At 35.1% G+C, this 24,279-nt stretch overlaps 2 protein-coding genes and 3 long non-coding RNA genes across 5 annotated transcripts in view; 2 read left to right on the top strand and 3 right to left on the bottom strand.

Annotated features, from left to right (window-relative positions):
• Positions 1 to 1,565: 1,565 nt before the first annotated feature.
• LOC125652039 (uncharacterized) lies at positions 1,566 to 5,742 on the bottom strand. Its single transcript, XM_048880933.2, has 3 exons — positions 5,606 to 5,742; positions 2,472 to 2,621; positions 1,566 to 2,081 (listed from the first exon to the last, which is right to left on the bottom strand). Exons 1-3 carry the CDS (start codon positions 5,655 to 5,657, stop codon positions 1,879 to 1,881), a joined length of 405 nt encoding a protein of 134 aa, XP_048736890.1. The 5' UTR covers positions 5,658 to 5,742; the 3' UTR covers positions 1,566 to 1,878.
• LOC130054544 (uncharacterized) lies at positions 4,948 to 20,047 on the top strand. Its single transcript, XR_008802823.1, has 3 exons — positions 4,948 to 5,026; positions 5,508 to 5,812; positions 19,914 to 20,047. It is a non-coding gene; the product is annotated as an uncharacterized LOC130054544 (long non-coding RNA).
• LOC130054542 (uncharacterized) lies at positions 10,070 to 10,883 on the bottom strand. Its single transcript, XR_008802821.1, has 2 exons — positions 10,655 to 10,883; positions 10,070 to 10,460 (listed from the first exon to the last, which is right to left on the bottom strand). It is a non-coding gene; the product is annotated as an uncharacterized LOC130054542 (long non-coding RNA).
• LOC130054543 (uncharacterized) lies at positions 10,990 to 12,709 on the top strand. The gene is made up of 2 exons (XR_008802822.1): positions 10,990 to 11,549; positions 12,246 to 12,709. It is a non-coding gene; the product is annotated as an uncharacterized LOC130054543 (long non-coding RNA).
• LOC125652033 (tRNA (guanine(37)-N1)-methyltransferase-like) overlaps positions 19,606 to 24,279 on the bottom strand; it is a 9,640-nt gene continuing 4,966 nt past the window's right edge. The window contains exons 2-4 of the mRNA XM_048880920.2: positions 22,193 to 22,381; positions 19,839 to 20,438; positions 19,606 to 19,672 (exon numbers count right to left, since the gene is read on the bottom strand). Of these exons, the coding sequence (XP_048736877.2) occupies positions 19,623 to 19,672; positions 19,839 to 20,438; positions 22,193 to 22,381 (839 nt within the window). The 3' untranslated portion in view covers positions 19,606 to 19,622. The remainder of the gene's footprint in view (positions 19,673 to 19,838; positions 20,439 to 22,192; positions 22,382 to 24,279) is intronic.

Genomic DNA, 24,279 nt, shown 5'->3' with positions numbered 1-24,279 from the left:
AGATGTAATTCAGTAAAACATCATGTAATCCCGTAAACTAGCATGTAATCCTGTAAACTAGCAAGTAGTCCCGTAAATTAGGATGTAATGGTGTAATCCCGTAAACTCGAGAGGAAGTCCCGTAAACTAGGATGTAATCCCATAAACTACCATGTAATCCTGTAAACTAACATGCATGTAAACCACAGGCACTTGTTTCATACACGGGTCATCCCTCCTTACTAATACCACATTCAAGTTTGTTTGAATCATGGTTCCAGGATGTAGGGTGGGGCCACAATAGGGGGTCAAAATTTTACATGTTAGTAATATTGATGTGGTGAAATTAGTAAGGAGGGGGTGACCCATGTATGAAACAAGTGCGTGTGATGTAAACCCGTAAACTAGCACGTAATGTCGTAAACTAGGATGTAATCCCGTAAACTAGTATGCAATCCGGTGAACTAGTGTGTAATCCCGTAAACTAGAATGTAATCCCGTAAACTAGGATGTAATCCAGTAAACTAGCATGCAATACGGTAAACTATCATACAACCCGGTGAACTCGCATGCAATCCCGTAAACTAGCATGTATTCCCGTAAACTAGCATATAAATCCGTAAACTAGCATGTAATCCCGTAAACTAGCATGTAGTTAAATACTAGATTGGCATGTAATCCCGTAAACTCGCATGTAGTTCAGTAAACTATGATGTAATCCAGTAAACTAGTATATAAGATTTTGATTTAACGTTGGGTGATCAACAGACTTTGAACCGCTTACTGACATCATCACACGACTGTGGCAGATCAAGATGGGGTTACGGAGATAGTACCCCTTTCGATCGGGAAATTTTAATAAGGTTGATATGAGACCCATTTCAGGATCAGCTCCCCCCCCCTCTTTGATCTAGGACAGAACGAACCATCTCAGGTCGCTCCTCACTTTAGAAAATGTTGAGGATCCGCTCCTACACACGATTTAGGAACCTGTCAATGCTGTACGTTTAAAGTGTTAATAAGTTATACAAGATATGCATGCTGTGCAAAATAAGATTTGCTCATACACTCTCTCGCTTGTTCATGTACAGAGAACTCAGATTCTATAACTAATTTGATCACATTGCATGTCCGTCTGTTTGTCCTGCCCCATTTCATGTTGGACCAATCTTTGTAAGACGGAAAAAATATCAGAATATCAGAGCTGGTACAAAGGTTGCCAATGAGTATTATGACCAAACAATTTGTCTTTAACCTAAAATAACGCCCAATCCCATGTCCATAATCATGTTGTTTTTTTTTAGAAGGGTGGGCGTGCAAATGCCGACGATTTTCCAGTGGGAGTGTTGATTACTGGATTGTTGTGAGTGTTGATTCAAATCAAAATGTCCAAATAGCATACCAATAATGAAAATTAGGAAGTTGTAATTGATTACTGTCTTCCAGTAAAATTCGAGCTTCTGTGGTACTTGACAATTTTCAAACGGTAAAATTGTTGGACTTGTGTTGATTTTTACAAATGATGCACATGTAAAATCAGAGAAACGGAAACCACTATGAAAATGAGAAGAATTAGACAACACAAATAAGAATTCTCTTTTTATTTGGGCATTCATCAATGTTATTTCAGGTCCTGATGGTCATCTTGTTGAACAACATATACTATAGTTTCAGATTCCATTATTCTAAAATTAATCAATTTGAACATTTTTCAATGCTTGTCAGCGATGATTGATAAAAACATTTAACATTGTCTGATAGCAATCATGACTGATGTAAATGTAAAACATTCCTGTAAAATACAAAATTATGTCTAAACTCGGAATCTGGACGGTATGGAGGTCTCGCAGAATTGCATATAAATGAACATTACGGATTGTTTAATGAGTTAGCATGTGATTAATAGTTTTTCCTGATGAAGTACACAAACATACTGGACAGGCCCAATAATAGGAGACATAGTGTACCCCTGTCGCTAGAATTACATCGGCTGGAATCGCAGTAACAGGTCGTCAGTTGGTTCATTTCTTTACAACCTTCACCGTCCCACGTGTAGTTCACATTGCTGCGGTCTTCAACGCAACTTCTTTTTACAAGTGGAGCTGTAAAACATAGATATTAGGATCATTAGTACATATGATAACTAACCTCCCGGACGCAGAGAAGGTTGGGAGTATATCTGGAATGCTTGACTAGTGGACTTTTGCCAATTTCGTCACGTCTTGATCATTTTTAGAACACTAAAAATGCAACTAGTGTAGAGTAATGGGGGGAAATGCAGTAAAACACTGCTATCGATGTGACGACGACAAACTCACAAGTACATCCATGTTAAACACCATAATAGCAAAACTGCAGCTCTCAGGGAAGGGGGGGGGGGTCTCCCCCAAAGAACCACAGTTCTGCTGCTAGGATCTCCATAGAAGTCAACTGTTTAAATCAAATTCATTCTATATGCATACAAAGAAAAAAATGTAAAATGAAATACTCACGCATTCTAGTATTTTCGGTGCTAACGGTTTTGCCACAGTATTTTTCGTTAGGCTCGCAGCTGACTAGGTATTTCTCTTGATTGGCTGTGAATGGGTCGCCACATTCCTTATCATTGACTGAATTACATTCTATACAACTTAAGGCGTTACCTGAAATTATAAAGTGGTGGGTAGAATTATTGTCAATTTAGGTATAACGAATGGATCGGCTACTGGACGAGAAAATACTGTTCACATGTCTAGTATTTTAAAATAATTTTCATGAAAGCCCAATAAGCTCATCTTAGTTATAGAAAAATGTGTAATCATTTTTCGTGAAACAAAAAATAAATAAATAATGATAAAAAAACAAAACAATTTTCAACAAACAAACAAACAAAATAAGAAATGAATAAACAACGCAACAAAAATTGCAGCAACAACGAAAAATATTTTTTAAAAATCCAACAAAAATACGGGGGGAAATAGAAACAAACATATTAAAGACAGTAAGTTACCCGTACACAAGTGCTTGCTTCTAAATGTACTCTCTTTGTACCTGGGTAACTAGCGAAGAAGCAACAACATACATATGTATCAACTTGAACATGAAATGCTCAGCTCAGGTGAGCACGTGGCCCACGGGCCTCTAATATAATGATTTCATTACCAGTCTGATATTAAAAAAATTAATGAAGCATGAATTCTGTTTAAATCGAGTTTTGAAAATGTGTACATGTTCTCTGATTGGTCATAATATCTTTGAAACGGATGAGATCCCCACCCCAGTTGGCCCACACCATACACATATCAAAATGCATATAGTATTTTGTTGTGCAAGTGCCCCTAGGATCATCCCCAACCCCAAACACATGTTATAAATGGTCAAACATGTTGAATATGTATCATATACCGGTATCTCCTTACTGCATATATATCACGATGCATTGAAGACTAAGTTGTGCAAGTGCCCCGGGGTCTTCCTTCACCCCCTTCTTTAATTGATCGATGTACTTATCTTAAAAAACTCTTTCGGATAACTAAGCCTTAATAGTGTGTTTTCTAAACCAACTGTAGACGTTCTATTTTGCTTTATAGATGTATGGTTGGTTTATCACGTTTAGCATTCGCACGTTTGCATCACACACGGGTGACCATTCAGGCCCGTGTGGGTCTCCTCTTGTTGTAGAAAGCATGGTCTCTTCTTGTTATAGAAAGTGTCGTTGTTCGGCCCCTAATTGGTCCCTAGGATGTAAATTGAGCCTCCGAAATCTTTAGGACACCTTCAGTCATATTCCAATAGAATTGGCTACTGCATGAAATATGGGGGTATTTATTGGAACCATATTCTTGTAGAAAAGGGTTTGTTTTTCAACGCCCAAATGATCCCCAGAATTGAAATGAAAATCCAGAAACCTTACTGCACACCTACAGGATACCACCAATCAAATTAAAACTACCCTAATGGACTACTGCTTAACTGCTTAAGATATAAGAGGAGTTTGAGGAGAAGGTAGTGGAGCAGACGGACGGACCGGGATAACAATTAGTACTTTCTTTAGAAAGTGCGGTTGTAATTAGATATCTAAAATGTTAAACTTACTGATTTTGTATTGTGTTGCTATATATACATATATTGTGATTTGATATAATTAAGAAATTGTGTCTGATGTTACATTATTGCAGCCAAGTCTAGGTCTATGTTAACCCAATGTCAGACCCGCCACTACATACGATGTGTACAATTTTACAATATATATGTCAATTAAACATCATATATATATACCTCATCAATATTAAGAGAAAAAAATAATTTTCTTTGTTATTGATCAGCTTTCGTTAAAACAAAATAGCTAGACTGAGTGCTTAATTAAAATATGTTGCATATAAACTAACTGCGCGGTGGAATTAATTTAAACCGCCGATCAAAATAACGCACAACCCTGCAGAGGTCACAAGGGACGACTGTGTGTTCCAGGTTTGGAGAGTATGAACAATTAAAATGAATAACTGTAAGAATAAAACGAAACGATTTACATTTGTAAAGATGTATCTAATGATAAATAAAAGCAACTAATTCACAATCGTATTCTCGCCATTGTACCACCTTTTATTTTCAATAGTTTATGTATCCACAGCAATTTTGAAGTGCAGTGCAATACCTCAACGAAGTCCCTCGCCATTGTTCCAAATTTCAATTTCTCACTCCAAGTATGACTCTCTCTCTCTCTCTCTCTCTCTTCTCTCTCTCTAAGACAATCAAACAGACGAATAATTTTATGAACAATGACCCCAGGCTAAGTATTGTCTAATAAATTCTATCTAACAGGTCAAATGACATCTCTTTTACAAAGGCAGCCCTGGGGCTCTATATAGTGGTGTTTCTACCTTGACAGCATCGTCTACACACATTATAGATTTTGATTATCAAGAAAATATATCTTCCGAGTTAAAGAACAGTGTAAAAGATAATCCGAGATTCCTCTGACTCTTACCCCCGAGGAATCTCGGATTATGTAAAAGACTGCGAATGACGAAACTATCAGCGACATAGACTGTGCTCAGTGCTATTTTGGGTATCTGTTTTCTCTAACCCATGCATATATATTGAATTTTACTATACAGAAATGGTGTACACTATAGTAGATGGTTGAGACTGATAGCGTTTCTGAGCCCGACGGTCTGCAAAGCTTCAATAGGTTGACCTTAGTAATTAACACGTTTACGAAAAATTCGTATTATTTTACACCATAAATATCTTGGCCACACAAGGTGTAACTATTATGAAATATAAACTTAAAATCTGATCATTTAAGATTTATTGAAAATCCTGAGTTTAATTTGTATGTTTTAGCTCATTATTCGAAAGAGCTCGCTTTGACTTTGAATTTACCCATCAAAGAGACTTCACATTTCGAAGTATTCTAGGTTTTGATCTGGGGTCAAAGAAAACGTCTTTACGCGATATATACATTTTCAAATCATATCTCAACTTTACACGATGATAAAATACGATAAAACACGAAATAATTTATTCCCAAATGGTTTTTGTTTTAGAAATCCGACAAGATGCTGTTATGAAGTCATCTTGTGGAAGAAAAAAAAAAGTCCACAAAAACAAGACAACAGAACAATGCTTACAGAACAATGCTTACCTGTGGCGAAGCACATTGCCACTAACAGAGCTACCGCTAGAGATCCCTCCATTTCTGAAAAGAATGTACAAAACTTTCACCAAAGACAGCGCAATGAATACAACTGAAGGTCGTTTGAAAGTTTTGTCCTCAGGCTACGTATGTTCAAACCCAAACCGAGGCAATCTGACAACCTAAATTATTGTAATATGTCAGAATATAAAACAGGTAAATGCGAGATTAAAATAACACAAAACAAATAATAGGTCACCTTGTTTTCTACAGATGCACAAGGGCCGTACCATTGTAACAGGAAAAGGCGATTTTTCTAAGGCGACATTCTATTTCCATGTAAAATTAAATTGTTCATCATACATTGCCAGACAGTACAGGTATTAACGCCCGACCTCCTGAACCCTGACCGTGTCGAACTGGCTGGGCAATATAGAATTATACGTATTCACTGGACCGTGTGTCTGGACTAAGGCCACAGTTCCCTGCCCACTGGCAAAAGTAAATGATGGACAAAAATACACTTTATAAAAAATAAAAAATACGACTTAATGCAAGGGAATCTGATGGAGTCCTGGTCTTCAATGGTAGACCTGTGGTCAAGGGGGGGGGGGGGGGGGATATTGGTCCATCTTTGAATTTTCAACTTGCATAACCCCTATATATTTAACAGGTACACAGAACTACAGGTTTAACAGGCACATATAACTACAGGTTTAACAGGCACATATAACTACAGGTTTAACAGGTACATAGAACTACAGGTTCAACAGGTACATAGAACCACAGGTTCAACAGGTACATAGAACTACAGATTTAACAGGTACATAGAACTACAGATTTAACAGGTACACAGAACTACCGGTACAGATTCAACAGGTACATAGAACTACAGATTTAACAGGTACACAGAACTACCGGTACAGATTTAACAGGTACACAGAACTACAGATTTAACAGGTACACAGAACTACAGATTTAACAGGTACATAGAACTACAGGTTTAACAGACACATATAACTACAGATTTAACAGGCACATAGAACTACAGGTTTAACAGACACATATAACTACAGATTTAACAGGTACACAGAACTACAGATTTAACAGGTACACAGAACTACCGGTACAGGTTTAACAGGTACATAGAACTACAGGTTTAACAGGTACATAGAACTACAGATTTAACAGGTACACAGAACTACAGGTTTAACAGACACATATAACTACAGATTTAACAGGCACATAGAACTACAGATTTAACAGACACATATAACTACAGATTTAACAGGTACATAGAACTACAGATTTAACAGACACATATAACTACAGATTTAACAGGCACATAGAACTACAGGTTTAACAGACACATATAACTACAGATTTAACAGGTACACAGAACTACAGATTTAACAGGTACACAGAACTACCGGTACAGGTTTAACAGGTACATAGAACTACAGGTTTAACAGGTACACAGAACTACAGATTTAACAGGTACACAGAACTACAGGTTTAACAGACACATATAACTACAGATTTAACAGGCACATAGAACTACAGGTTTAACAGACACATATAACTACAGATTTAACAGGTACATAGAACTACAGATTTAACAGGTACACAGAACTACAGGTTTAACAGACACATATAACTACAGATTTAACAGGTACACAGAACTACAGGTTTAACAGACACATATAACTACAGATTTAACAGGTACATAGAACTACAGGTTTAACAGGTACACAGAACTACAGGTTTAACAGGTACATAGAACTACAGATTTAACAGGTACACAGAACTACAGGTTTAACAGACACATATAACTACAGGTTTAACAGGTACACAGAACTACAGATTTAACAGGTACACAGAACTACAGGTTTAACAGACACATATAACTACAGATTTAACAGGTACACAGAACTACAGATTTAACAGGTACACAGAACTACAGGTTTAACAGACACATATAACTACAGATTTAACAGGTACATAGAACTACAGGTTTAACAAGTACACAGAACTACAGGTTTAACAGGTACATAGAACTACAGATTTAACAGGTACACAGAACTACAGATTTAACAGACACATATAACTACAGATTTAACAGGCACATAGAACTACAGGTTTAACAGACACACAGAACTACAGATTTAACAGGCACATAGAACTACAGGTTTAACAGACACATATAACTACAGATTTAACAGGTACACAGAACTACAGGTTTAACAGGTACACAGAACTACAGATTTAACAGGTACACAGAACTACAGGTTTAACAGACACATATAACTACAGATTCAACAGGTACATAGAACCACAGGTTCAACAGGTACATATAACTACAGATTTAACAGGCACATATAACTACAGATTTAACAGGTACACAGAACTACAGATTCAACAGGTACATAGAACTACAGATTTAACAGACACATAGAACTACAGGTTTAACAGACACATATAACTACAGATTTAACAGGTACACAGAACTACAGGTTTAACAGGTACACAGAACTACAGGTTTAACAGACACATATAACTACAGATTTAACAGGTACATAGAACTACAGATTTAACAGGTACACAGAACTACAGATTTAACAGGTACACAGAACTACAGATTCAACAGGTACATAGAACTACAGATTTAACAGGTACACAGAACTACAGGTTTAACAGACACATATAACTACAGGTTTAACAGGTACATAGAACTACAGGTTTAACAGACACATATAACTACAGATTTAACAGGTACACAGAACTACAGGTTTAACAGACACATATAACTACAGATTTAACAGGTACATAGAACTACAGGTTTAACAGACACATATAACTACAGATTTAACAGGTACACAGAACTACAGGTTTAACAGGTACACAGAACTACAGATTTAACAGGTACACAGAACTACAGGTTTAACAGACACATATAACTACAGATTCAACAGGTACATAGAACCACAGGTTCAACAGGTACATATAACTACAGATTTAACAGGCACATATAACTACAGATTTAACAGGTACACAGAACTACAGATTCAACAGGTACATAGAACTACAGATTTAACAGACACATAGAACTACAGGTTTAACAGACACATATAACTACAGATTTAACAGGTACACAGAACTACAGGTTTAACAGGTACACAGAACTACAGGTTTAACAGACACATATAACTACAGATTTAACAGGTACATAGAACTACAGATTTAACAGGTACACAGAACTACAGATTTAACAGGTACACAGAACTACAGATTCAACAGGTACATAGAACTACAGATTTAACAGGTACACAGAACTACAGGTTTAACAGACACATATAACTACAGGTTTAACAGGCACATAGAACTACAGATTTAACAGACACATATAACTACAGATTTAACAGGTACACAGAACTACAGGTTTAACAGACACATATAACTACAGATTTAACAGGCACATAGAACTACAGGTTTAACAGACACATATAACTACAGATTTAACAGGTACATAGAACTACAGATTTAACAGACACATATAACTACAGATTTAACAGGCACATAGAACTACAGGTTTAACAGACACATATAACTACAGATTTAACAGGTACACAGAACTACAGGTTTAACAGGTACACAGAACTACAGATTTAACAGGTACACAGAACTACAGGTTTAACAGGTACACAGAACTACAGATTTAACAGGTACATAGAACTACAGGTTTAACAGACACATATAACTACAGATTTAACAGGTACATAGAACTACAGGTTTAACAGGTACACAGAACTACAGATTTAACAGGTACACAGAACTACAGGTTTAACAGGTACACAGAACTACAGGTTTAACAGGTACATAGAACTACAGGTTTAACAGGTACACAGAACTTGGGAGGGAGCAAGAGTCTTTCACAAACTTCATTTTCCGTTACTTTTACAAAGCACAGCAAGAAAAACTGACACTAGCCCTTACCAAACTATACAGTATGCGGCAACCTTGCGGCAAACTTACAGTAAACTAGCGGTTAACTATTTTGTTCACCAAAAGCTTAAACACTAGTTCGCAACCATTCGCCGGTAGCAGTGAACTTGTGGCGAACAAACATGAAGTTCGTTGGAAGTATACCAGAAATCTTTCTTTACCATATTTGTATATCACAAGAGATCCAAATACTCCCTGGTAGCGGTGAACTTGTGGCAAATGAAATTACAGTTCGCTGCAAGTATACCAAAGATCTTAGATTTTATTATATACTGCCTTGTAATGTAGGTGATCTGTCAATTTGTATTAACTGAATTCAAGATTAATCCATAGCAAGTTTTAAAATCTTACAAAGGAATTATTCTTTTTGTTAATGCACATTTGTTTTCTAAAATTGATATTATACTTAAAGCATTAATGGTTCTGTAACAGACTGCAGTGGCTATAAGCTAAAATAACACTAAACATGCATGCAGGTTAAATTTTATACAATTTTATTTACAATACAAAAATTCAATCATCAGCTATCATTTCTGGAAAGTCCATTAGATCATGCCATTTCTCATTGGAAATTAAATCACTGTCATCATCTTCACTGTAAAAGATAATGCCTCTTCGATTAATCGTTGTACCGCTTCAACATTCGCAGGTTCTTCCATACTTCGTTCTTCAATATAATAATTTATTGAATCGCCATCATCTGATGTAACTTGTGACTGGGCTTCTCAAAATTCTTGTACATCAGCTGACAGCTGGACACTTTGCTTTCTTTGGTGGATTTTTCTTTTCAGAGTACGATCTAGGCCTAGCTCTCCAAGTTTGTCTACTCTTTTTTCTAAATGCTTGTCACTATTGCCATCGTCTACAAAAATGATTAAATATACGAAATCAATATATATATTATTTAATTATATATAAATATATTTAGTCAGACTGTTTATATCAGCTAACCCTGTGTCATTAATTCATATCGTCACCCGTATTATCAGTTTCTACCTTATATCAGTATAAGCAAATATATTATAACATTACAGAATACAAGAAACATCTACTTACCTCGCAAAGAACCGTCCATTTTAAATGTTTATAAAATATGTACTTGAATGCCTCGCAGTCACCAACTACTAGCTGAACTTGCAAGCAACTGTCTCACGTTTCCAAAATGAAACCGAAAGTAAACACGGGGCGAAGAATTATAAAAGTTGTAAACCGAATACTTTGAATACTTAAGTTAGATTGATAATAACACCAGTTTATAAAACTATTTATTTAAAATAACAAAATCCTTTTGTAAAATAAAAAAATTGTTTAAAGAAAATGCGTATCAGCATGCTAAACTAATTTCGTTTTGTTTAAAATAGTACCTGAAAACTTTCGATTTCTTCCGTCTCGGTCACCCAGACGCTTGTTTTTATCAGATGTGCGTACGAACGAGTCGATACATCTTGATGATCAAGACTATTCAAATTGACGCGCGCTATCAATTCGAAGTAGAGAAAATTTCAAGAGAAGGCCAGCATGTCGAGAAGAAGAGTTACTCCCAGGGAGATTTGCCGACGAAAACAGTAAGTTCATCATAGATAAGAACATGCATTGGTTGCATTTGTTAGTGTAAAAATACATTTTAAATTTGACATAACCATCGTGTTATTGGACATTCACTTTACATGATACGACGTACTCTGCTTTATGCAAAACCATAGGCCTATGTATTTTTATTCTGTATATATCTGTGTGTATACGTCTGAAAAGTTCAAAACTATTGAAATGGTTTTGTTTTCTAAGGGTGGTATGTGATACGATTCTCGCAGACAAAGAACTCAGCCCCCCTGGTATAGGCCTAGTAAAATCAAATCAATTAGAGGAGACAGGGGAAACGAGGGAGGAGAAAGTCCAAGCACCTTAGACAGATGGTGTCATGTATCATATGGAGATATTGAATTTGAAAGTGGTATGTAGATTATGATGATTATAATAATTGTGTTTGTGCCAATAAATATCTAGGCCTATTTGTATTATAATATTCACAAATATGATTTATAATTTAATCAATAAAATGGCATTTATGCTGTTATGCAAGTTAATTAAAATATTGACAATAATAATTTAATTGGTATACACGTGTGGTAATTAATTTGGTTAGCACATCGGGCACACTCAGACTAGTAAAAGCTTGGTCCGGTCTAGTTTATTTTGAATCATGGTAGCCCATCTGGTCGTATTTAAACAACACATTTAACAATAAAACCAAAGTATATCCAACTGAATTTGAAATTTCTATAATAACATTAATGTTGACAATAACTTTAATTTACAGTACTCATCGCGTTTCACTCAATATCTTGATGTTCTACCCAGAGTTATCCTTCCTATTGTGCTCTCTAATGCACTATGCCCTCTGGTAGCATACTTTACGACAACAGGGAAGACAAAACCCCACTGTTTAAAATAAGTTATGAATGTCTTGTATGAACCAAGAGTTGCAGAAAAAACTTGCAATGATTATGATTTTGTTGCAGACACCTCTTGGTCATGCTTTGAAAGGTATAATCAGAATGAAAGATATTTTAAGAAATTAACACTATTCTTGTAATTTGAATTATGTTTATTCAAATTTGATTTATCTTTGTAATTCTTTTTCTTACAGCATTTGCCATTACAACATTGGGGATGGACAACATAGACATTCATGATTGTGAAAGCCATAAACACAAAGACTGGAACCATGTACTGTGCTGTTAAAGAAAATAGACTATCTAAGTAGACGTCAAGTGCATTATTTCATTTAATTCAAAAGTCAACATTGTGTAATTTTTTTCGTGGATGACATTGATTATTTGATCTGAATTTGCAAAAATTGGATTGAGTGGGAATAAGTGCTGTGATTTCAAATGAAAACCATGATAGACACATTGCTTTTTCATCCAGATGTAAGTAAAATCATAAATGCATATTGAAAATTCAGTTTATTGGAAATGACTGTGACTTGTGGGTAATTGGTTTTTTTTTATTTATAATTAAAAAACTTATATTATTGGGAACAGTATAAATCTATGGCTAATTCTCTAAATTTGAAGTGTTTTTTATGCATATTAAATCAATATAAATTGATTTATTTGTTATTGATGGTGTTGCATATAGTCATAGATTATACTTTAACTTGGTCTAGTGTGTAGTTTTTTTTGGCAAGGTAAAAGACACTTTTCATGAAAGAAACCTACAGGCTACTGAAAAGTATTATCCTTTTAGTCACTAGCTGACTAGCTGTAATTTTATTCTAAGTAATACTGGTAGAAAGTGGTGTGGTGTACCAGTTTACTAGACCATGGTGATAGTCCTTATGGTAATTAATTTACTGCTTTCAGTTGGTTAAATTACAAGCATGCATGAGATATGAAGAAGCAGCAGTGATTACATTCTTTTAAAAATAACCATTGATATTTTAAAAATGAAATTGTCATCAACTGATTTTCTATCATAAATCATGTAAATGCAAGTCATTCCTCTTTTAATTAACTGATATGAATGCTAGATGCAAGTTCATAATTAATGTGTTCATAATTAATGTATTTATGGCCATTGGGAGTTTTAGGAATGTATATTTGAAAGCTGCCAGAGGTTTGCCACAAACTATATTAGGCTTTCTGAAAATGTTTGCCAAAGATTCGCCGCAAAGTGTATATGGCTATCAGAAGTTTACCAAAGGTTAACCGCAAAACTTCACCAGAGGTTCACCATAAACCATTCCATATATGGCAATCTCAAGTTTGCGGCAAGTTTACCGCAAACTTCATTTGCATGGTAAAAAGTCGCCGTAAGGTTGCTGCAAACAATCTGCCGTAACCTTGCCGCTAAGTTTGCAGCAGATTCGCCGCAGGACTTCGCCAGAAGCCTTATTTTTTGGTAAGGGAGCCCCCCCCCACCCCCGGTATCTTTTTATATAGTAGAATTGAATGGTAAGAATGTAAGCTTGAATGTGAATTGGACCTATGTAGTGAAGGACGAACGCTTCCTCCCCCTCGATTTAGGATTTTAAAGTTCGGGAAAAAGAACATTTCCATAGATTTGCTTTCACGATTATCAAGAAATTTGGACAAATATGAAATAAACTTCTCTGCCCCCATTTAAAACGATGTTACGTGTCTGTTCAATTCACACAACGTGTCATTCCATGAGAGAGAGAGAGAGAGAGAGAGAGAGAGAGATTAAATCAATATTCCATGTATACACGGTTCCGTACATTATTGTGTAATTTCACAACGGCAAACACGATGTCATTTGGTCTACTTTTGCCTATAGTCTCCATCATTTACTCTGTTGAAAGTTGAAGTCGGTTATCTGAAGACAGGCGGGTAGCAATAACGACAGGGGTGGGTGACATGAGGCATGCCCCTCCCCTTTTGGGCAAGACTACACTCTCCGTGTTTTCATATACAAAGTTTGAATGACCAGCTGGTTGCACCTCCCCCTCCTCCATTAAATTTAATTTCTGACTGTTTTCCCTCCCCATTTTGAAAAACGATGCTATAGCCTGGAAGAAACCAAACCAAGTCCATACTTGGATGGATGTTGCCAGGGGCGGATCCAGAAATAGCGGTTATGGGGGGGGGGGGCGCCACTTTATGAGGCAGGGGGTCTGGGGGCCACCTTGAGACAAAGCCCCCGGAAACTCCTGGATTTTACAGATTTTATAGAGCTTGAAATATGTCTCCTATTTAGTCATTTGTACTATTTTCTATTACTTTTTATAAGGTGAAATCAATAAAATGACGCAAATTTTAAGGGTTTTTAGAAAAAATTAAGTTCTCCCAATAAATTCAAGAGATCAAAAGATTCTGTCATTTATTTCACTGGGAGTGGAAGAAATTATTGCTTCTTTTATCGTTTAGTACATGTTTCTAAACAAGATACCACGATTTACCTTAAATTTGAAAATTTAAGGGGGGGGGGGGGTGAGCCCCCTTTGAATCCGCCACTGGTTGCCTACCACAGACTCTCTAGACTATGGATGCAAATACCGAATCACACCGTCAGTTCTTTAAAGTAATATTTGCAACAGAGGAATATATGCTGTAAATACAAAGAGCATTCTTGGCTATAACAGAATGTCCGGTCTCATGTATTAGTATTCAAGTTTGAATATACACTCGGTATTTCCTACAATTGTATCCAAACTTTCTAATTGCAAACTTTATAGGAGTCTTACTAAACAGAGAACTCTTGATAGAGGTCCCTTACCTGGATTTTTGATAAACTGTTTGACTAAATTAGTAGTATACATATTTATTACATTTTCATCCATATCACAGGCACTTGTTTCTGTAAAACACTTACGACCTCTGTATACTAATAACAACACGTGTTGTTATTAGTATACAGAGGTCCTAAGTGTTTTACAGAAACAAGTTGATCCATATATATAAACTGTTTTATTCATTTTATTGGAGAATTAATTTCTGTAATACCGAAAGAAAAATTCAGCACCTTTGCAAATTGCGATGCTCGACATATATGGAGCACCAAAATTAACATAAACTCAAATAATTGAAGATATCTTCAATTATTTGAAGATATCATCAATTCATTTGATGCGCGCAACAATTGAATTAAAGATCTCTTCAAATAATTAATGATATCTTCAATTCTGAATTATTGCGCGCCTTGAATGAATTGATGATAGCATTAATTCTTCTGCTGAATTGATGCGCGCTTTAATTGAATTAATGATCTCTTCAAATGAATTAATGATATCAACAATTGAATTGATGCGCGCTACAATTCAATTGAAGAGAGCAATAATTGATATAATGCGCGCATTAAATCAATTGATGAGAGCAATAATTGAATTGATGCACGCATTAAATCAGTTGACGAGAGCAATAATTGATTTAATGCGCGCATTAATTTAATTATTGCTCTCTTCAATTGAATTAATGATATCTTTAATTCATTTGAAGAGAGCAATAATTCTTTTAGAGAGAGCAACTAAATAATAAAAGATATCTTCAATTCAACATATCCACAATTGAATTAATGATCTCTTTAATTGAATTGTTGCTCTCTTTAAAAGAATTGATGTGCGCATTAATTCCTTATACAAAAGCATTGTAAATAATTAAAGATATCTTCAATTGAATTAAAGAGATCATCAAATTATTTATTTATTTAGAGCTCGGTATAAATAATTTGATGATCTCTTTAATTCAATTGAAGATATCTTTAAATGATTTACAATGCTTTTGTATAAGGAATTAATGCGCACATAAATATATCATTAATTCAATTGAAGAGAGCAATAATTAAATTAATGTGAGCATTAAATCAATTATTGCTCTCATCAACTGAATTAATGCGCGCATCAATTCAATTATTGCTCTCATCAATTGATTTAATGCGCGCATTATATCAATTATTGCTCTCTTCAATTGAATTGTAGCGCGCATCAATTCAATTGTTGATATCATTAATGCTATTATCAATTCAATTAATGCGCGCAATAATTCAGAATTGAAGATATCACGAATTATTTGAAGAGATCTTTAATTCAATTGTTGCGCGCATCAAATGAATTGATGATATCTTCAAATAATTGAAGATATCTTGAATTATTTTAGTTTATGTTAATTTGGCGCTCCATATGTATGTCAATTAATATATAGAAGATTGCAGAAATTAAAGAGCGGCGAAAGGAGAGCTTGAACTGGTCACGTGACTGTCACTTGAAATGACATAGTGACGCGGTTATTTGTAAACATCGATTTAAAATCAATTAATTTGGGTTAAAACAGGTGAAATAACGTATGATATGTCTTACAGCCTCATAACTACATATGTGCGATGATTTAATAGCGTTTTTATGAGATGGAAAAAAATATTGTAATTCGGACCATACAGCTTTAATAAATTGAATGAAGCAGGTTATAGATGGATGGGAATTTCCTAGTTTGATTATTATTTGCACTATCATCAACAATCAATGTAGGCAAACATTCTATACATTTGTAATCATAAAATTTAAATTCTCCATGTTTCGAGTTTAATATTTAGTTGGACCTATACGTTCAGCTGAACACATCATAACTCGGTCCTACTAAACAGAAAACTCGAACCCTTGTGTAGACTGTTTAACTAAACTGATTATCAATGATGCTGTAAAAATAAATCAAATTAACAACCATCCATCTCATAGGCGTAGCTTGGGTTCTAATATTACCGAGGCAGGGGGTCTGGGGGGCGCAGCCCCCCAGAAGCTATCGACATTTTAACAACGTAAAAGGTGTTGTTCTTTTTTTTTTTTTACCGAGGCAGCTGCCTCGGTTGCCTCAATGGAAGCTACGCCACTGCATCTATAACCCGTTTTATTCAATTTATTAAAGATGTACACCCTCCCTTCGCCGCGCTCTACGTGTGATAGAAGCAGAGAACACTGACGCAGTTTTTTGGCGGTCAGAAAGTTTTTTGACTGAAAAAAAAACCTGTTTCGGAGTTCTCTGCTTCTAAAACGACCATTCTAGAATAGATTTCCCGATACAATTATTCAAATGTTGATATAAATTCTAGTGATGTGGTAGAGTCTCTCTCTTGATCACGCATGTTAAGCAACGGCGAGCGTGATCAGCACTTGGCCAGATGACCGCTACACGTTACAAATTGGTGGCAGCGGTGGGATTCTGGTGTTTGGCGGGAGGCCTGCTTCAGGTCGAGTCTCTTCGGAGTTCTGGGTACTGACGTGGATTCGTCCGGGGACGACGGTGGTTGTCGTCGGGAACGGTGGATGCCGTTACTGAGCAGGTGCCAAAGACTCAGAGAGGACTCGCGCTAAGCTTCGGGACGAAGCTTCCCCGAGCGGGGGAAAATGTAGCGGGCAGTATAAGAGGGAACTTATACTGCCTCACTAGAGAGCTAGCTTTTCTAATGATGTGGTAGAGTCTTTCTCTTGATCGGCGAGCGTGATCAGCACTTGGCTGGGTGACCGCTACACGTTACATAGTTATGTGACTAAAGGTGTTCGAGTTTTCCCTTATGTTGACCTTTCAAGTGATTCGCCACCGTGACATTGCAGGATCCACTAGATGTTCTACGAAGACCCTGTCTTTCTTCCTCCCGAAAATATTAACTACTGTGAAGTAGAAACGCCACACAATATATTGTGCCACAATTAAGGTGTAAATCAAATATGGATTCTCAAAAATTACAAACAAAAATAAAATTGAAATCAAAACTTTTCCTACATCAGCATCAAAACGTACGACTTTTCAACACTTTACACCACCACTCGTCACGATAAGTTGAATACCATCCCTTGTCATCATAAACAACTGCTTCTTGAATAAAAACAGAAACTGGAAATATTCATATATTGTGATCACCCATCCCCAAAATTACTGTTACAAACCATGTACAAGCAGGTACGTAGCCAGAAAGAAAATGAAGTCTACGCAAAGGACGGCAAAGGGGTTGGGGGCCGCCTTGAGACCCCCAGAGCTCGGGGGTCAGGGGAGGACTCCCCGGAAACTCCTGGGTTTTACCAATGAAATAACCTATTTTTGTGCACAGAAACAGGGTTTCCTTCAGATTTCAAACCCAAAAGAATTCCCAATTCAATTATTTTTCTAAAGTGTTTTATTATGCCAACTCACCGTGTGTACTTGGAAAGACTTTATATTCGTTTTACGAATTATATTCGTTGTTTTCGACTGGTATACCGATAACAAAAATATCCTAATCTGTCTACTACATGTGCACACTGAGTATATGATGTGCATTTAATTAAGTGATATCAGACATGATGTTAATGATTTGAAATTCAAAAAGGACTTTAAATTTGATTGAATGGACATTATCATGCTGATTAAACTATAAACCGGGAGTATGTAATGCATTCATTTTTGAGGCACAAATATCTAAACTACAAAGATCTCTCTCTAGCAAATGCTGTATACGCAGTTGCGTACTTGAATATAGGCAACTAGCGCCTGACAAGTACTCTGAAGTCGATATTGAAATGATGCTGAACAATATGTACCTATATAGTCATTGGAGATTAGTTAGGTCTTTCAAGTTTCTTGGAATTTCCATGGACACCATTGCACTCATGTACTATCCAATTTTTGTTAATCTTTATGAAGAGGAATTAACTCAAAAACTTCTACATCAGAAAAAATATCTTGCTGTGGCCTTTAACTCCGCAATTAGATACATCTACAATCGTTCATCAATCAACAATATTCATTTTCATTCATGTCAATTTAATATATCCCAAAAAACTTAAATTGACACCAAACTAACAAGTCAATCTTATGACAAACAGGATGACTTCAGCTCTTTAATATATTTATGTAGCAATATTCCATTATCACCTCCATATGGTATTTATGTCTTCCAACTGATATTGCATGAAAGCATATTCTACGTATGATCAATTTTCAAACCAAGATAAGCTACTGACAAATAAGTTGAAATTGGGGAAAAAAGTTCCATGGATAAAAGGAGTAGGGAGATAACCAACTGAAACCAGTACATTAAGGAATAATTGGATTCCTTCTGACTTACATTTAGGTCAATTCTTACTTCATTTAAATGAGCAGAGGCCAAAAAAAAAATAGATAGGTTTACTTAACAATTTTGAAGCAAAAATTGTAATTTGTGGGCCTTTAAAGCAAGAATTTGTTTAGGAAATTTAAAGCAAGAATTTGGAAAAATACCTGCATTTTAGCATTGGGAATGGGGCTTTATTTCACCCCCTACAGACCCTTAAAAATATCCCTGACTGTTCATTATCTTTACTTTTTTCATTAAGTTGATGTCTCTATTTTCAGCCTTATTCAGTGCAATGAAAATGTTGGCTGAAGAAAATCCACCAAAAATAAAAGTGCCAAATTTCCATTCAATGTCTTGATAAAATTCTGCCAATATTTCAAATTATATTATTGAGAAAATCTGCCAAAATTATCTGAGATACCCTAATATATAGGAAGTTCTCACTAAACATGGGAAGCAACAAAGTATCATAAAAATAAAATGTTTATTCATAGTTGTGGTGATAACATATTTTCTTTGCTGCTGGGCCATCTCCTGGGAAATAAAGTAAGAAATTCAAACATTAATTCAGTGTTGATTTCTTAACTTTTCCAATTTTCTGTGAACCAGCTGATTTTGTCAATATTTACAACAGAAGATTAGTATCTTGCCTCAAAATGATTATGACTATTAATTTTTTTAAAGTTCTAGCCAATCTTACCATCTGTATCCTTGATATTTCCGAATAACACAGATTCTGGGATTCTGAATTTTATGCACATCATTTCTTTTCCAGGAGCTACATTACGGACTTGCCTGATCTCAAGCTCATCCCCCAAAGTGCAACCTAAAACCCTTTCCACTGCTTCTTTGGTATCCTTTTCAACGTCATCACTTTTACTGAAATAATAACAGTGAATGAAAGGCATACAGCTGAGATCTGATGGTCTGGAGGTAGTCTGAATAAAAAGTCCAACAAAACTGTCCAGGAATTCTACAGCTAAGGCAGGTAAATTCATCAAGACATGAACATTCCCTTTGTTCAGTGGATCACTCCACCTCCTCTCCATTTCTTTGAAGAAAATCTGTTTTATGAAGTCTCTGCCATCCATGTTGTAACACTGCACATTATCCAGCTTATTTGCTTTATTTCTAACCACATTCAATTTCAAACTCTCATACGAATCTGGGTTCAAGTCATTTGCAAACACAGTGATTCCCATCTTTCCGCAGGGTACTGCAAAAGGTCCAACCCCAGCAAACACATCAAACGCTACATCATCCACCTGCATCTGTGAAACCACTCGATTATGTTCTGTGCCTACACAACAGAAAATATGCACAGAATTTTAAAAAAATTCTTTTTAAATTAATCAAGGAAATGGAAAAAGAGAACTCTAAAAATATAAAAAAAAAAAAACCAAAAAAAAAACCAAAACAACAGAACAAGAACATGATATAAATGAAACTAGAACTGTCCTTTCATGACTAATACCTCCCGCGGGGCACACTATTTAATGGATAAAAATAGACTTCCTCAGATCAAACCAGAAGTTGTCTAATCAAATGGTCATCTAGTACATCATTTTTTAAAATGAAAATGTTGATTAAAAAAATCAATGGATCTATCAAATATTAAAATATCTTTGGTGAACCTCAATATAAACATTATACCAATAAATGGGATTTTCAGAGAATTTAATTTTTTTATTATTATTTTTCTTAATTTGGTACATCAACATCCTCCCCTCCATCCCCCACCTCCATGTCAACAGAAAATGGACATATAGAAAATGGAAATATTCATACATTCACTATAAATCAAAATGCAAGGTACATAAATGTTACTTTACTTTAAAAAAAAAAATGGGTGTAAAAGGTCTAATTCAAACATTTTAATTTCTTTTTGATTGATTGATTGATTGATTGTTTTTTTCAAATGTACTCGCATTTTGTGAGTATTTCTCGCTAATTTCGAGCCCTGCCAAATATATAGGGAAAATCTTTAAATATGAGCCAAGTGACTCAGGTGAGCTAAGTTGCCCTTGGGCCACTTGTTTTAATATTGTTTCACTCATATTGAGATGTCACCATCTGTAGGTGAAGTACCACAAATTTAAACCTATGCTTAGTGCTCAGGGCCATAGCAGCGAGTGTTGTTAAGCGTGCCAATACTTGCCGTGACACAGGACCTCCGTTTTTAAGGTCATATCCGAAAGACCCGTGATTCTCACTTCTAAATGCCAAGCAATTGGGGAAAGAGCAATCACAACCTATTTTTACGTCTTAGGTTTGATGCGGCCATGGCATGCGCAGGGCTCGGACTCGCAACTTCCTGGTTGCGAAGCGAACGCTCTACCACTGAGTTATCGCAAACAGTAATTTGTTTTTAAAATGTTCTTCAGAGAAAGAGACACTTTTAAAGAAATATATAACTTTAGGCCAAAATAAAATTATAGTTTGTTTGGAATTGCCGCCCGCCTCATTAGAATTATTCCCGCTGGAAAAATTTTATGGACAAAAGTATTTATAATTTTTTTTATTTTGGTTCCAACAGTAAAAAAGTTCAAAATTTTGTTTGATCGATGAATTACTCGTCTTTTAAAAATCTGATTTGACATCCACATTAATTTAATCAGTCGGATAAATAAAACACTTTTTCTTGCTATTCATAAGTAGAGAAAAGCCTGTAAATACCAGGTGCACATGGTGAATAATGAGTGTACAAATTTTCAGAAAAATCCATGCCCTAGTTTCTCAGAACATACACAGATAAGATCATGTTTACAAACAGACGGACAGACAGATGGACATGATGATTCCAATATACCCCCCAAACTTCATTTGCGGGGGGTATTCTAAAGTTCAATCAAGTGGTCTAAAATCATCTAATTAAATTCTAAATCTCCTCATTTCTAATACGTGAATTGCGACATGTAAAAGTAAGAAGAGCTGGAATAATGATCTTTTTGACATATCATTGACAGTGAGTCTTTTAAGTGCCAAGTACAAAAATCACTGTTTGGGATAGAAAAAACAAATAGCAGAAATGTAAATAACATATTTTGAAATTACTTAATTTGGTATTCCAATAGACTTTTGAAAAATCGAAGGTGAATGTACATCCATGTTCCTTCACAGTGGTAGTGTAATTGTTCTCTCCTGCAAGCAGTTCCATCTGAAAGTTTCTGAACTCGGTCTCTATTGACTTCATCTTGTTGACAACTGTCTTGATTAACTTGTGTTTGTCTAGAATCACTTGACCTGAAAATTCACAAAATACATGGTAGCATTGTATCATATTTTCTTTAACATTGAACAAGAAAATGAATATTATAAAAATACTGGAATCCCTCAGGCCTCTATTAGATGTTGATGTACAATATAACCAAAAATAGTTTAGATCATACCCACTTCTTTTCTGTTTTTCTACTTTGAGGTAGCTCATTACACCAAAATTTTATTTAATGGTATTATATATGATTTCAACATCAAAAGAGTGTATACAAGCTCTAAATTATTTTATATGAATTTTTTGTGATTTTTCCTGGAATTATAAAAAAAAAGGTGTTTTTATAAAAATATGGGTTTTTTTTTCACGACAGTAAATGACTACATGTATACAAGAACAGCCATTTTCAGAATTGAATTCTAAAACATTCATTTATTTCTCTTTTCTTCTGGTGAAGCTAAAATGAAAATTTATCTAACTACAACTGATTTCTAAGTTGGGAATGTTATACATTTTTCTTGCAAAATGTCAAAATTCATCAACTTTCCAGATGATTTTTCAAACAGCCAAATGTGTCAACCAAAACGATTTTCAATTAAATTAACGTAGTTCCACACTCCTGTGACGTCATAAGATTGTGCAAAGTCAATAATTTAATGACTGGAACATAAATTTTGTTGGAGTCTTTTTCAATAGTCATTGTAAAAAATCTTGTTAGCCATAAAATATTTCAAAAGTCTTAGTTATATTTGAAGTCAATTATGCGTTTCAAAATATTGAATCCAAGGACAATAACTCTGTTTTCATTAAATTATTTATCAAGTCCATTATGCAATAGATTTCCTATATTTTTCACAAACATTTTACCAAGGTGATAAGGAATTATAATCTGTGTCTTTTCATGAAATTACATAAAATTTTAATCCATGAGTGGTTCTGAATAGCTCAGTTGTATGGTGCCAGACTTAGGGTTTTTATGGGGGTATACATACTCTGGAAGCTATAGATTTGAAATTATTAAGGAAAGGTATGGATTTTTTTTCCATAAATAACTATAACAGATGTACATTTACTAATATAACCAGAAAAAATGATATGTAAACCATGCTATAAGGAAATTGTGTCCATATTTGTTTGTTTTTTAACATTTTGGAGAGTAAGGCTAATTCAATATTTTGCACTTATTATACTAAAACTTGATGAACATAGTGAAAATGACATGTGTTTTAGTTCTTGACATGTTTCCTGATAAATGAAAGCAAATTAAAATTTTTGTTGTTGTTTTTATTTTAAAATAACAACAGATAACTGTTTCCAATGAATTTCATAAAAATCTACATAGGGTACATTACTTCAGTATTGTCTGAAATGAAAATAAATCTGGAAATCCTTAACTAATTTGCCTTTTCTCATTACTCTGAATGTTAATCTATTGATTCCAAACAAAAAAATGCTACCTAAACCCCAAAAATCCAGGACTAAGGACCCACCTTAAGCAAAATTGTGACATGATGATATTAATATACATGCACCTTAATTTGACGACAAATGGGGACGTATAAAGAACATACAGGTTTTTAACAACATAAATAGTGCTTCTCATCAGTTTTTACTCTGTCCTGAACCACCACACAGAGTATAGTTTCTTTAAAGTGGAAAAAAAGAGTTTGATCCAAAAGAGACTGTTATTGAACATGAAAGGTGAAGATAACGAACAGTGATCAATCTCTCCTATAAGCAATACAAAATTAAATAGAGAGTTAGGCAAACACAGACCCCTGGATATACCAGAGGTGGGATCAGGTGCCTAGGAGAAGTAAGCATCCCCTGTCGACCGATCACACCCGCTATGAGCCCAATGTCTTGATCAGGTAAACAGAGTTATCCATTATCAAAAACAGGATGCCAAGAAGACCCAACAATCGGTATG

The sequence above is a fragment of the Ostrea edulis genome, chromosome 5 (assembly GCF_947568905.1).
Source record: "Ostrea edulis chromosome 5, xbOstEdul1.1, whole genome shotgun sequence".
Classification (NCBI taxonomy): domain Eukaryota; kingdom Metazoa; phylum Mollusca; class Bivalvia; order Ostreida; family Ostreidae; genus Ostrea; species Ostrea edulis.
Note: the sequence above shows the minus strand (reverse complement) of the source record. Positions and strands in the feature narration are given on the sequence as shown.

What these genes read in the sequence shown, in the direction of transcription:
- LOC125652039 (XM_048880933.2), bottom strand. Translation starts at nt 5,657, where the DNA reads ATGGAGGGATCTCTAGCGGTAGCTCTGTTAGTGGCAATGTGCTTCGCC. An exon ending in GGCAATGTGCTTCGCCACAG is followed by an intron (nt 2,622 to 5,605) that starts GTAAGCATTGTT and finishes TTATAATTTCAG; the next exon opens with GTAACGCCTTAAGTTGTATA. An exon ending in CACCGAAAATACTAGAATGC is followed by an intron (nt 2,082 to 2,471) that starts GTGAGTATTTCA and finishes TATGTTTTACAG; the next exon opens with CTCCACTTGTAAAAAGAAGT.